Source organism: Microcaecilia unicolor, chromosome 5 (genome assembly GCF_901765095.1).
Source record: "Microcaecilia unicolor chromosome 5, aMicUni1.1, whole genome shotgun sequence".
Lineage (NCBI taxonomy): Eukaryota > Metazoa > Chordata > Amphibia > Gymnophiona > Siphonopidae > Microcaecilia > Microcaecilia unicolor.
In genome coordinates, this window is record NC_044035.1 from 356,912,789 (window position 1) to 356,924,661 (window position 11,873).

Below are 11,873 nucleotides of genomic sequence, written 5' to 3' on the forward strand. Positions count from 1 at the left end.
TCTTTATGCCACCCCCACCTCCCACCCCCAAAAAAGATGAAAATAACAAACAACCGGAAATGCTTGAGTCAATTAACAAGGCAGTGGGTTATCATCACCACACACGTATTTTTGATATAGTGGATACATTGGGGGTAACAGAGTCAGGTTTGAGACGAACAGTTCAATAAGAAAGCTTGGTTGGGATAATTTTAGGTAAATATGGAGCTCAAGGAATAAGTTCCATATGACCTAAGATGATCGAGAAGCACATCTCACTCTTAAACGTAAGACATTCTTCCTCTCAATATAGTACTCATATTTAAACTCTTGCGCCAAGATTCAGAAGTCTAATCTAGAATAAACTGTGTTAATCTGGATCTGAGAAACAGGGCCTCTATCCTCTAAACCAGAGGCAGGCAAACCTTAAGATCTTGAGGGCCACAACCCAGTTGGGTTTTCACAATTTATTTCCCTAATGAATATGCATGAGTTCTATTTGTATACAATGGATGTGGCAGTGCAAGCAAATAGATCTCATGCATATTCATTTGGGAAATCCTAAAACCTAACTGGGTTGGCAGCCTTCGAGGACAGAGGATGACCACCTCTGCACTAAACTGGGAATATGGTTTAAGATTTGAGGTTTTGGGGGGGGGGGGTGGAATGGAGTCAGGCCAGAATGTAAGGGGTAGGGAGTTATAAGAAACAAGCCATCTAATCTCCAATGACAGATTATGCCATATTTCCAGGGAGCGTAAGGGAAGTTCTAGATTATTCTTTACATCAGATGAGGGTAACTGTTACAGTATGCTGTTATCAATATTATGCTGTTTTCTTACTGTTTTGTTGCTATATTGAAAAATGAATAAAATTGTTTATATCTAAATAAAATCCAGACTTGCATCCCTCCTACCTACTTCAAACAACTTCCTGGTCTCTCTGAGATTCTGATTATCATAAACGCATCACAATCACAATACCATTCCCCCCCAGTACAATCCTGCAAGAACACAATTTTTCAATATACTTTTATATAAACTATTTTGTTTCAGATAATAGTCCTAATAGCACGCAAATGGTCAGGCACAAATTTACACCTGCTCTGAAGGTGTTCTCTGTGTGTGCACCCATGAACTTTATAAAATGGAAGGGTACATCAAAACTCTGCCCCTCTTCCACCCAAACCATGCCTGCAGAAATGAGTATGCCCAATCTTACCACCAATATTTAGCTACATGCGTGTATTCAGCCATGCAGTTTTATTTATTATTTATTTTAAACCTTATCTAGGTGGAAAAAAACATCAAAAATTACGTCCAATGAGGGCAATTTCCAAAAGCTATTTAGCCAAATAAATGGTATATTTGAAAATTGCTCCTTCCTTACAAGTAAAAATATATACATACTAATGGTTCTTAGAGTTTGTATGGCTATCAGGACTTAATGTTTTCCTGTGACTGCAGCTTCTCTTTCCAGCCCCCCCCCCCCCCCCCCCCACCAATTCCTGTCCTAGGGGACTGCCCAGTTTACCTAATGCTCAAGCTGGACTTGAGTTCAGCAGACCTCCATTTAGAGCAGGCTTTTCCAAGCTCAGCCTCAAGCAGACCAGGTTTTCAGGATATCCCTAATGAACATGCATATGAGAGATCTGAATACAATGGATGTAGTGGGCCTACAATCTCTCATGCATATTCATTAAGGCAGTGGTTCTCAACCTACTCCTCTGGACATACCAAGCCAGTCAGGTTTTCAGGATACCCACAATGAATATGAGAGATCTGAATACAATGGAGGTAACATAGTACCATAGTAGATGACGACAGAAAAAGACCTGCACGGTCCATCCAGTCTGCCCAACAAGACAAACTCATATGTGCTACTTTTTGTGTATACCCTACCTTGATTTGTACCTGTCCTCTTCAGGGCACAGACCGTATAAGTCTGCCCAGCATTACCCCGCCTCCCAACAGTTAGTGAATGCAGATCTGTATATTCATTGTGGATATCCTGAAAACCTGACTGACTGGGTATGTACCAAGGACTGTTGAGAACTCCTGAATAGGGATAGCGCAAAAACTTGGCCTTTTTGTAGCCCTCCAGGACTGACCTTGGACAAGTCTGAATTAGAGAGTAGATGTAAAAACAGAAGAACAAGACCCATCAGGTGAGCTCTGTTTGTTTCAGTAGGGTAGCCAGAAGTAAATTTTCTTCTTTTTTTTTGGGGGGGGGGGGGGGGGGGGGAGAGCACTAAGCACCCATTTCTCCCTGTCTTATTTTCCTGTTCCTTTTGCCCTTCTCACTCTAAAATTACAGTTAAAAATACCTTAGCTGGCTGGGATCCCCAAGCCCCAGCAGCTGAAGAAATCTGGAACTGTGCCAAGTCTACAAAGTGCAGCAGTTAACTGCAACATGTTGATCCACTAATGACAGCATTGCAAGCATGCTTAGTTCTTGGACTTCTTCAGTCGACGGGGCCTGGCGATCCCTGCCAGTTTACAGGATTGGTGTGCCTAGCTGCTTGGTGGACCTAAGACAAAAGTGGATAGGAATAGGCCAGTAAAGGCTTACCTATAAATATGCCCTAATTGTTCTCACTTACATTTCTATTTTGCATCCCTTCATAAGAGACTAAACTAATGATTAGAGCACTGGGCCAAGAACCAGATAAGCCAGGTTCAAATCCCACTCCTACTCCTTATGAGCTTAGGCAAGTGACTTACCCCTCAATTGATTCAGGTGCAAACTTTGATTGTAAAGCCCTCTAGGGATAGGAAAACTACTCATTGTATATGAATGTAATGTAAGTAACTCTCTTCAAACTACTGAGAAAGGCATTTATTACAGCTATCAGCCTTGTGCCTAACAACAGTGCTTCCAAACCAGTGTGCCATGCAAAGTTCTTGCTGTGCTGGGGTAGTGTCAGCCCTAGCTCAATGCTTTCTCCTCTACCTCTGGTGTGTTTTCTCTCCCTTATGGCTAGAAAGAAGAGAGTATTGCTTCATGCTGTGGCTGCTTCTGGTGTCACTATCTGGTGTCTGAATATATGAGACTAGTAGTCTGAGACCTGTCAGCACGATAAGTCCGATAACAGAGAAGTTGACAAAAGAGGATGCAGACACATAAGAAGTGCTGCTCTCCTCCTGCTGGCAGGAGGGAAGGAAGGAAACAACAACTGTGAATCTTAGGAAAGCAGCAGCAAAGAATAGTCAATTTTCATCTTGGTATCATTTCAACAAGAAACCAGAAAAATGAAGTAAGGCTTAGACATCACACAAATAGCATATGACATGTCAAAGGCCTCATTCTTAAAACATGACCCACTTGCTCAACAGAATGAGAATGCAGCAGCTTTAGAGATTATCCATGAACTTGTACTGGAGATGTAGTCAGAATTTGTACAGCCAATACTGATACTAATACCACCATACGACTTATTAAAAGAAACAAGAAAAAGTTCACATGAAAAATCTAGAATTAGCCAATGTATGTTGGACTTGCATATAAAAACACAAACATAGAGAATCTGATGACAGATGAAGTCCATGTTGGCTCCCCATTTTCCTTTCCTGCTACAATACAGAAACCCTACATTATGAAGGGAAAGCAACTTCAGCAACTCTTGCACTTTCCTCTGTTTTTGGGTGGGTTTTTTTTTTTCAAATTCTACATTTCTGATTCTGAGTCCACAAGGACCCTGTGGTGGTCTGTTATAAAATGAACATGGCCAAGATAGAATCTGTTGGTCACAACCACTCTCTCAGGCATACAGGAGTTTGTAGAGAGTTTTAGGGGTAGCAGCCTCTCAGATCTGCAACAGTGAATAGAATTAGAAATAACATTACCTTTTTCCCAGTTTGTTTCTCCACCATGTCGTTACGGAGAGAGAAAGCTTCTGACTGTGGTGTTTTAGAACACCCAGCCTTGGGCATCGTTCTGCCTTCCTTACTTGACCTTCATGTATGCTGCCATCTCCTTGTTATCAACTGTCTTTCATAAAGAAAAAAGAAAAGATGAAAAAGAGCAAAATTACAGTACCAAAACAAAACAAAGCATGTTTCAGTTGCACAGATTATTTCACCTGTTTGCTGAAGGAATATATGCAGTGATGGGTGACCGGCACAGGGGGATAGAATGACACTCCTTCCCCAACCCCCATATCTCCTCCAATTTGCCCCTGCCTAGATTCTTCTTCTCACGGAAGTCAACTCTTATCTTGCCCCTGTGCCAAGGTTGGTCTTGCAGCGCTGACAAAACCTGTGCCATCCTACTCCCACCTTCAGCATGGGCTTCCTGTCATCATGTGAATATAAAAAGTGCAGCTGCAGCAAGATCATTGGCATAACCCAACACATCCAGCTCAAGACAAGTGAGGTAATGCTACAAACACCACTCAAAATCTGGCACTAAAGGAAGTTACCTATGATGCTTATACTTAAATCTGGACATGGTTTTTGGCACTGCAATTTTGTCCATTTCTTTGGGCTTCTAGCTTAACTGGAATTATAGAATCCAAAACCTTTGATTCACAACTATCAGTCATTTCAGAAACAGTCCCTATCCACAAAACAGCTCTTTCTAGAAGCCAGTATATGAGCACAGCCACTGGCTACCACTAGAGAATGACACGGGATAAAATTTGTCCCCGTCCCCGTGGGTTCTGTCTCCGTTCCCATCCGGTCCCCCGCAGGCCCAGTTTCCGTCCCCGCCCGCTTTGTTCTCATCTGCAGAAGCCTCAAACACTTCTGATTTTAAATGTAAATCTTTTATTACAGTATAAAAATGAATATGCTGTGCAACTGTTGTGTATAAATTACAATAGAAACACCTAATAAGCAGCAACTTTAATAAACCCTCCCACCACCACCACCCTCTAGCCTTCCAACCCCAACAATAGCTGACTTCTACTACTCCAAGGAATCCTAATCCACCCTGTTAAATGTCCAGGGGTACAAATATAACTAGTTCTGTATGCCCTAGAGGGGAGAAATGTGCCCCTATGAAGAACAGTTATGATTTTTTAATCTGTGGATAAAAGTCATCAACAATCTCAGGATTCAATCTAGCTCTCATGTCTTCCACAGTACCTCCTGCAAAAAAAAAAAAAGTCTTAGATGTGCTGGTAGCAGGAAAGTACAGGATCCCCCATGCAAATTTTGCTAGCTGTGGCAAGCATGTTTGCTTGTTTTTTCCAAAAAAATAAAATATTTTAATCTGCATCAAACATAAATAACAGTCCAGTTCATTAACAGGCTTCAAAGTAGAAAGTGACACTGGGACAAAGTTTGTCCCCGTCCTCATGGACTGTCCCCATCCCCACCCCCCGTGGGATCTGTCCCCGTCCCCGCGGTTACAGTGGGTTACAGAATGACATGGGGACTCGCAGTAACCGCGGGCATGGGGACGGGGACAGAGCCCGTGAGGACGGGGACAAACTTTGTGACTTCCTGCCCAACATAAGTGCACAGGACCAACAGTATAGTAAAAAAAAGCATAAGGAATGCAATTCCTCGGAAAAATGGGATAGGTGGTAATTTGTGCCCTGTTGTCCTCTGAGAACATCTGCTACAGGTGAGTAACTTCACTTTCTTTGAGGAAAAACAGGTAACAGTGCAGGATCTGCTGCGAAACAGTGATAATTTGATCAAACTTGAGCTGATATTTGGAGTGAAGTCACTAAGAAAACCTACAGTAGCAGCTTTTAATTTTCAAAAGGACGATGATGACAAAATGAGGAAAATGGTTAAAATGACGCTGAAAGGTTCAGCCGACATGGTTAAGACTCTGAATCAGGCATGGATGTTGTTCAAAAATATCATAAAGCCCCGACTATATGTATGTCCCGTATTAACAAAGGTGGAAAACAGAGCAAACAAAAGCCAGCATGGTTAAAAGGTGAGGTGTGAAAGAGGCTATTAGAGCCAAAAGGACATCCTTCAAAAAAAATGGAAAAAGGATCCAAATCAAGAAAATAATAAGTAACATAAGCACTGTCAAGCCAGATGCAAGCACTGATAAGGATAAAGGATATTAAGAAAAACGCCACAGAGATGAAAGCTCATGGGAAAATTAGGTTCTTATCTTGGTAATTTCTTTCCTTTAGTCACAGCAGATGAATCCATTAACTGATGGGTTGCATCCGCCTACCAGCAGGTGGAGATAGAGAACACTGAAAAACCACAGTGACCCTTAGACGGCTAGCCCCCAGCTGCCTTCAATATTTGAGATTTCCAAAGCAGAGTGAACCATAAAGCTATAACAACATAAACTTTCCTCACAGCGAACAAACGCCCCAGAACAGGTAATAACCATGCAAAGGAGGGACGATCTCAACCTCCTGTAGTAGATCATCATGTACAAATTCTGAGAACTGGTTTCCAACTTCTCCCAATGCGATTTATATCTGCATGAAAGATCTGAACAAAAAACAAAGTCAGACAGGGAGGGATCATGGATTCATCTGCAGTGACTAAAGGAAAGGAAATTACCAGGGTAAGAACCTAATTTTCCCTTCCATGTCATCAGCAGAAGATGAATCCATTAACTGATGGGATGTACAAAAGCACTCCCTAAATAGGGTGGGAACAGGCCACACCGCGAGCAAGCACTTGAGCTCCAAAAACAGCATCCTGCTTCGCTGCAACATCCAGCCTGTAATGCCGCACAAAAGAGAGCTGAGAAGCCCAAGTAGCCGCACTACAGATCTCTTGAAGAGAGAGTGCACCCGTCAGCCCACGAGACCGACCTGAAAGCAGATACGCAGCAAAAATTACTTCCTTGAGCCAACGGGCTATAGTGGCCTTAGACGCTGGACCTCCAAGCCGAGCACCTGACAAGACGACAAAAGTCAATCAAAAGTCCTGAAGGTCATTTGACATCTGTAGATACTGCAACAGCACCTGCGGACATCCAAAAGATGTAACTGGCCAAAGGAGTCTGGGAACTCTTCCCTAGAAAAGGAAGGAAGAAAAAAAGGGCTGGTTCAGGTGAAACGCTGAAACCACCTTAGGCAGGAAGGAAAGCACTGTACGTACAGTTACTCCGGACTCCGAGAATTGCAGAAAAAGGGTCCCGACAGGACAGAGTCTGCAGCTCAGACACGCATCTAGCCGATGTAATGGCCACCAAAAAGACTGTCTTGAGAGTCACATCCTTCTCCGAAGCTCAAAGGGTGAACACTGAAGAGCCTTCAACACCAGCCCCAGGTTCCAGGCCGGACAGGGCAACCGGATGGGAGGAGAGAGCTTAAGCACCCCTCCTGAGAAATCGGGCAATGTCCGGATGAGCAGCAAGGGGCAAGCCAGCGACTTTCCCTCGATAGCATGGTAATGCTGCACTTGTACCCGCAGGAATTTGTAAGCCAGGCCTTTTTGTAAGCCCTCCTGCAAAAAGTCCAGCACTGCCTAGACTGGCCCGTGTGGGTATGATCGCCTTTGAAACACCCCACGCCTCAAACTTGCGCCAGATCCGAGCATAAGCTGCGGAGGTGGACCACTTGTGGCCTGCAAGAGAGTGGAGATGACCTTGTTAGAGTAGCCCTTGTCTCTCAATTGTGCCCTCTCAATAGCCAGCCGAAAGACCAAATTGGCAGGGATCCTCCATAGACACCGGACCCTGAACCAACAGGTTCGCACCAGGGGCAAATGAACAGGAGCGTCCACCAGCATCCGGCGGAGATCCGCATACCACAGATACCTTGGCCAATCTGGAGCAATGAGAATCACCAGACCTCGGTGCTGACGAATCCGCAGTAGGACTCGCTCTATCAAGGGCCAAGGACGGGAACACATACAGGAGACCCGAGGGCCAAGGTTGAGCCACAGCATCCAGCCCCGCCAAGTAGGATCTCTCCTTCTGCTGAAAAAGCGAGGCACTTTGGCGTTTGCACATGACGCCATTAGATCCATTCTGGGAGTCCCCCATTTGGCACAAATCTGAAGAAAAACTTCTTCTGCCAGTTCCCATTCCGCCGGGTCGATTTGATGCCTGCTGAGAAAATCGGCTTGCACGTTGCTCTGACCTGCTATGTGAGCTGCAGACAGAAGCTGCAGGTGTAGTTCGGCCCACTGGCAAAATCTGAGCGGTCTCCGCGGCCAGGGCCCTGTACTGAGTGCCTGACGATTTACGTATGCCACCGCTGTCGTGTTGTCTGACAGAACCCGGACAGCAAGCCCCTTCAGAGTCTTTGAAAGGCCATAAGAGCCTGGAACATTGCTCTCAGTTCCAAGCGATTAATGGACCATCCCGCTTCCACGGTGTCCACAGACCCTAAGCATAGCTTCCCTGGCAATGCGCTCCCCGGCCCAAAAGGCTGGCATCTGTTACCACCAGGCACCAAGAAGGAAGCGCAAGAGGCAGTCCTTGGCGCAGCATCCTGTTGGGACAGCCACCACTCCATACCGAGCCGGGCCACATGGAGCAACGTAGTCTGCGTTGATATTCCTGGGACATCGGAGACCATTGTTGAAGCAGGGCAATCTGCAGAGGCCTCATATGAGCTCTCGCCCAAGGAATCACCTCCAAGGTGGCCGTCATCGACCCCCAGCAGCTGGACAAAGTCCCAAGCTCGCGGGCGAGGCATCCACAGGAGCAGACGGACCTGATTCTGAAGCTTGCACCGCCTTTGGTCAGGGAGAAAAACAACCCCGAGGCCATGTCAAACGGGACCCCGAAATACTCGAGAGATGAGAGGGGGTCAGGTGACTGTTGGGTATATTGACCACCCAGCCTAGCGCCTGCAGGACTGTAACCACTCTGGCTGTGGCAAGACGACTCTCGGTTGCAGAATCCGCTATGATGAGCCAGTCGTCGAGATAAGGGTGAACTCTGATACCCTCTCCTCTGAGACAGGCAGCTACAACCACCATTACCTTGGAAAAGGTTAGGGGAGCTGTAGCTAGGCCGAAAGGCAAGGCCCGAAACTGGAAATGTTTTCCCAACACCGCAAAGTGGAGGAACCGCTCACTGGGTAAATCTCTCTTTTCTGCACCCTTCTCCTCCACTGCTAACTCCAGACTCCGTTCCTTTTATCTTGCTGCACCATATGCCTGGAATAGACTTCCTGAGCCGGTACGTCAAGCTCCATCTCTAACCGTCTTCAAATCTAAGCTAAAAGGCCCACCTTTTTGATGCTGCTTTTAACTCCTAACCCTTGTTCAGAACCTTTATTTTATCATCTTCACTTTAATATTCCCTTATCTTTTGTTTGTCCTGTTTGTCCAAATTAGATTGCAAGCTCTGTTGAGCAGGGACTGTCTCTCATGTTCAAGTGTACAGCGTTGCATACATCTAGTAGCACTATAGAAATAAGTAGTAGTAGTAGTGAGGAGGCCAGATAGGAATGTGCAAATAATGCTTCTTTCCATGCAAAAATGTCGTACTCTGAGGGCCTCGTTGACTCTTCGTAAGTCGAGGATAGGTCTGAAAGGCACAACAAAATTAATGGAATAGCGGCCGCAGCCGCGTTCGGCGAGAGTCACCGGGATCACCGCTCTGAGGTGCAGCAAGACTTGTAAGGTCTCCTCTACTGCTGCCTGTTTTACGGCACTGCCGCATCGGGACTCCACAAACACGTCTCTCACCGGGGCACCGAATTCCAATCGGTAACCTTCTCTGATCAGGTCCAGGACCTACTGATCTGAGGTAATCTTGGTCCACTCCTCTAGAAAGAGGGAAAGACATTCTCCTATTGCAGGCATGGAGGAGTGGACCGGCGTCCCATCATTGTGGAGGACGCCCAACTCCTGGCCTTGAACCAGCCCGCGGAACATTTGTCCGAGCAAAAGGAGTTCCTCTGCTGAAACGGGCACGTTGAGAAAACCCAGCAGAGCACCCCGGGCGATACCTGCAAGCGTCACGAAAGCGAGGTCTGGAAGAGGAGGGACCACAGAACCCTTGGAAGAAGGCCTCAGCCTATCCTCAGGTAACCGCTGGGGTTTAGATTCCCCAGGTCTTTCACAATCTTCTCCAATTCCTCTCCAAATAACAGGAGGCCCCGAAAGGGTAGCCTCACCAGCCTTTGCTTAGAAGCCATGTCAACCGCCCAATGCCGCTGTTCCACTGCCTGCTGTAACCAGGAAAGACATGCCCGGGCTGCATAGGAACTGCAAATAGACGCCCTCAAGGCAAGGCCCGCAATTTCAAAGGACCACTTCAGAACGGACTCCAGCCGCCGGTCCTGCATGTCTTTCAAAGCGACCCCTCCTCTACTGGGAGAGTGGTCTTTTTTGTCAACGACGTGACCAACGCATCCACTTTAGGTATCCCCAAAGGGGCCAAGTGCTCCTCACTCAGAGGGTAAAGCTGACCACTTTCAAAGGCCCATCGGGGTCAGACTACTGAGCAGAAATAAACTCTTGGATGGAGTCATGCACCGGAAAGGCCCGAGTAGGCTCTTAGTACTCGCCATCCTAAGATTAACAGAGGAGGCCTCGCCTTCAGCAGGATCATCAATCGAGAGGGCCTGCAAGGCATCAGTAATGAGAGCTGGCAGCTCGTTGCGGTGGAAAATCTGGACCGCACTGGGATCATCCAAATCCAGTGGCCAACAGGCACCCTCCTCTGGATCATCCGTCCCTGAGGGCCTGCCAGACCCCTCAGACTCCCCACAGCCCAACCACGGAGGGGAAAAAGGATATGCGCCACTTTCAGACGGGGAATTTACCTGTCTATGTTTAGCGTGTTTCCAACGCGCGGGGGAGGAAATAACATCTGAAGCCATCCCCGAGGCATCAACACCCGGAGGGAAGCCAGGATGCAACGCAGTGTCAGACACTGCCACAGAGCTCTTTTCAGCATGAAAGCCTTATGCATTAAAAGCACAAACTCAGGGGTGAAAACTCACCCTGACCCTCCGCCTCCAAATTAGGAGAAACGGATGTAGGAGCTCCTCTGGCAGCCTCTAAATGAGGCATCCCTCTGCACTCAGACTCCTCCGCAACCGCGAGGGTCGAGGCTTCCAAAATGGCGCCCGCTGCCAGTTCCATTGAGAGGGAAGAAACATCGCTCGCCATGCTCATACTAGCGTGAGCGTCTAAGGAGCACGTTTTACACAGCCCCGCTGCTGATCTGCGTTTACAACAACGGGAGCAACACTTAACTCCCTCAGCAGCCATCACCCGACTGGACGGAAATATGGCAATAAAATGGCGGCTTCGCACCAAAACTTACCCCATTCGGAACAGTGTCCGTGGGACCTCCCCGAAGTTGCTGGGCACCACTCTCACCTCAGAAGACCGAGTTAACGAGCTCCAGTCAAGCTGCACAGAACCAGAATCTCTGGAAAAAGCATAACAGCCATGCAGTAAAAGCAAGCTTTTTTTTTTTTTTTTTTTTTTTTTTAACGCTGTGAGGAAAGTTGGAGGCAGGCAGCAACAGAGGGACTCCGGGAGGTGGGGGGAATGGATAAGGCAGGGAAAGGGCGAACCTATATGCCTTTAAAGTGGGCACCACCAGCCACAACCCCTGCTCAACTGGCAAAGCACAGCAACCCCAGGCAGTCTGAAATCCAGGAGCTGATCAAGCTACGCCCACACCTGCTGGGAGATAGAGAAAACCTGAAGGAAGTTGGGGGCTAGCTGTCCAAGGGTCACTGTGTTTTTTCAGTGTTCTCTATCTCCACTGCTGGTAGGCGGATACAACCCGTCAGTTAATGGATTCATCTGCTGCTGACAAGGCTATTAGAGCCAAAGGACATCTTTCAAAAAAATGGAAAAAGGATCCAAATGAAGAAAATAATAAGTAACATAAGCAGTCAAGCCAGATGCAAAGCACTGATAAGGATAAAAGAATATGAAGAAAAACGTCACGGAGATGAAAACATAGTAACACTTTTTTCAAGTATATCAGAAGCAGGAAGCCTGCAAGGGAATCAGTACGACCGTTAGATCAGGAAG

The 11,873-nt window shown here is 46.7% G+C and overlaps 2 protein-coding genes across 2 annotated transcripts in view; both read right to left on the reverse strand.

Annotated features, from left to right (window-relative positions):
• The window catches only part of ANKRD11 (ankyrin repeat domain 11), a 202,379-nt gene extending 198,416 nt beyond the window's left edge, over positions 1 to 3,963 (reverse strand). The window contains exon 1 of the mRNA XM_030204606.1: positions 3,825 to 3,963. Within this exon, the coding sequence (XP_030060466.1) occupies positions 3,825 to 3,911 (87 nt within the window). The 5' untranslated portion in view covers positions 3,912 to 3,963. The remainder of the gene's footprint in view (positions 1 to 3,824) is intronic.
• The window catches only part of LOC115471371 (ankyrin repeat domain-containing protein 11-like), a 241,998-nt gene continuing 234,049 nt past the window's right edge, over positions 3,925 to 11,873 (reverse strand). The window contains exon 8 of the mRNA XM_030205069.1: positions 3,925 to 3,969. Coding sequence (XP_030060929.1) covers positions 3,925 to 3,969 — 45 coding nt within the window. The remainder of the gene's footprint in view (positions 3,970 to 11,873) is intronic.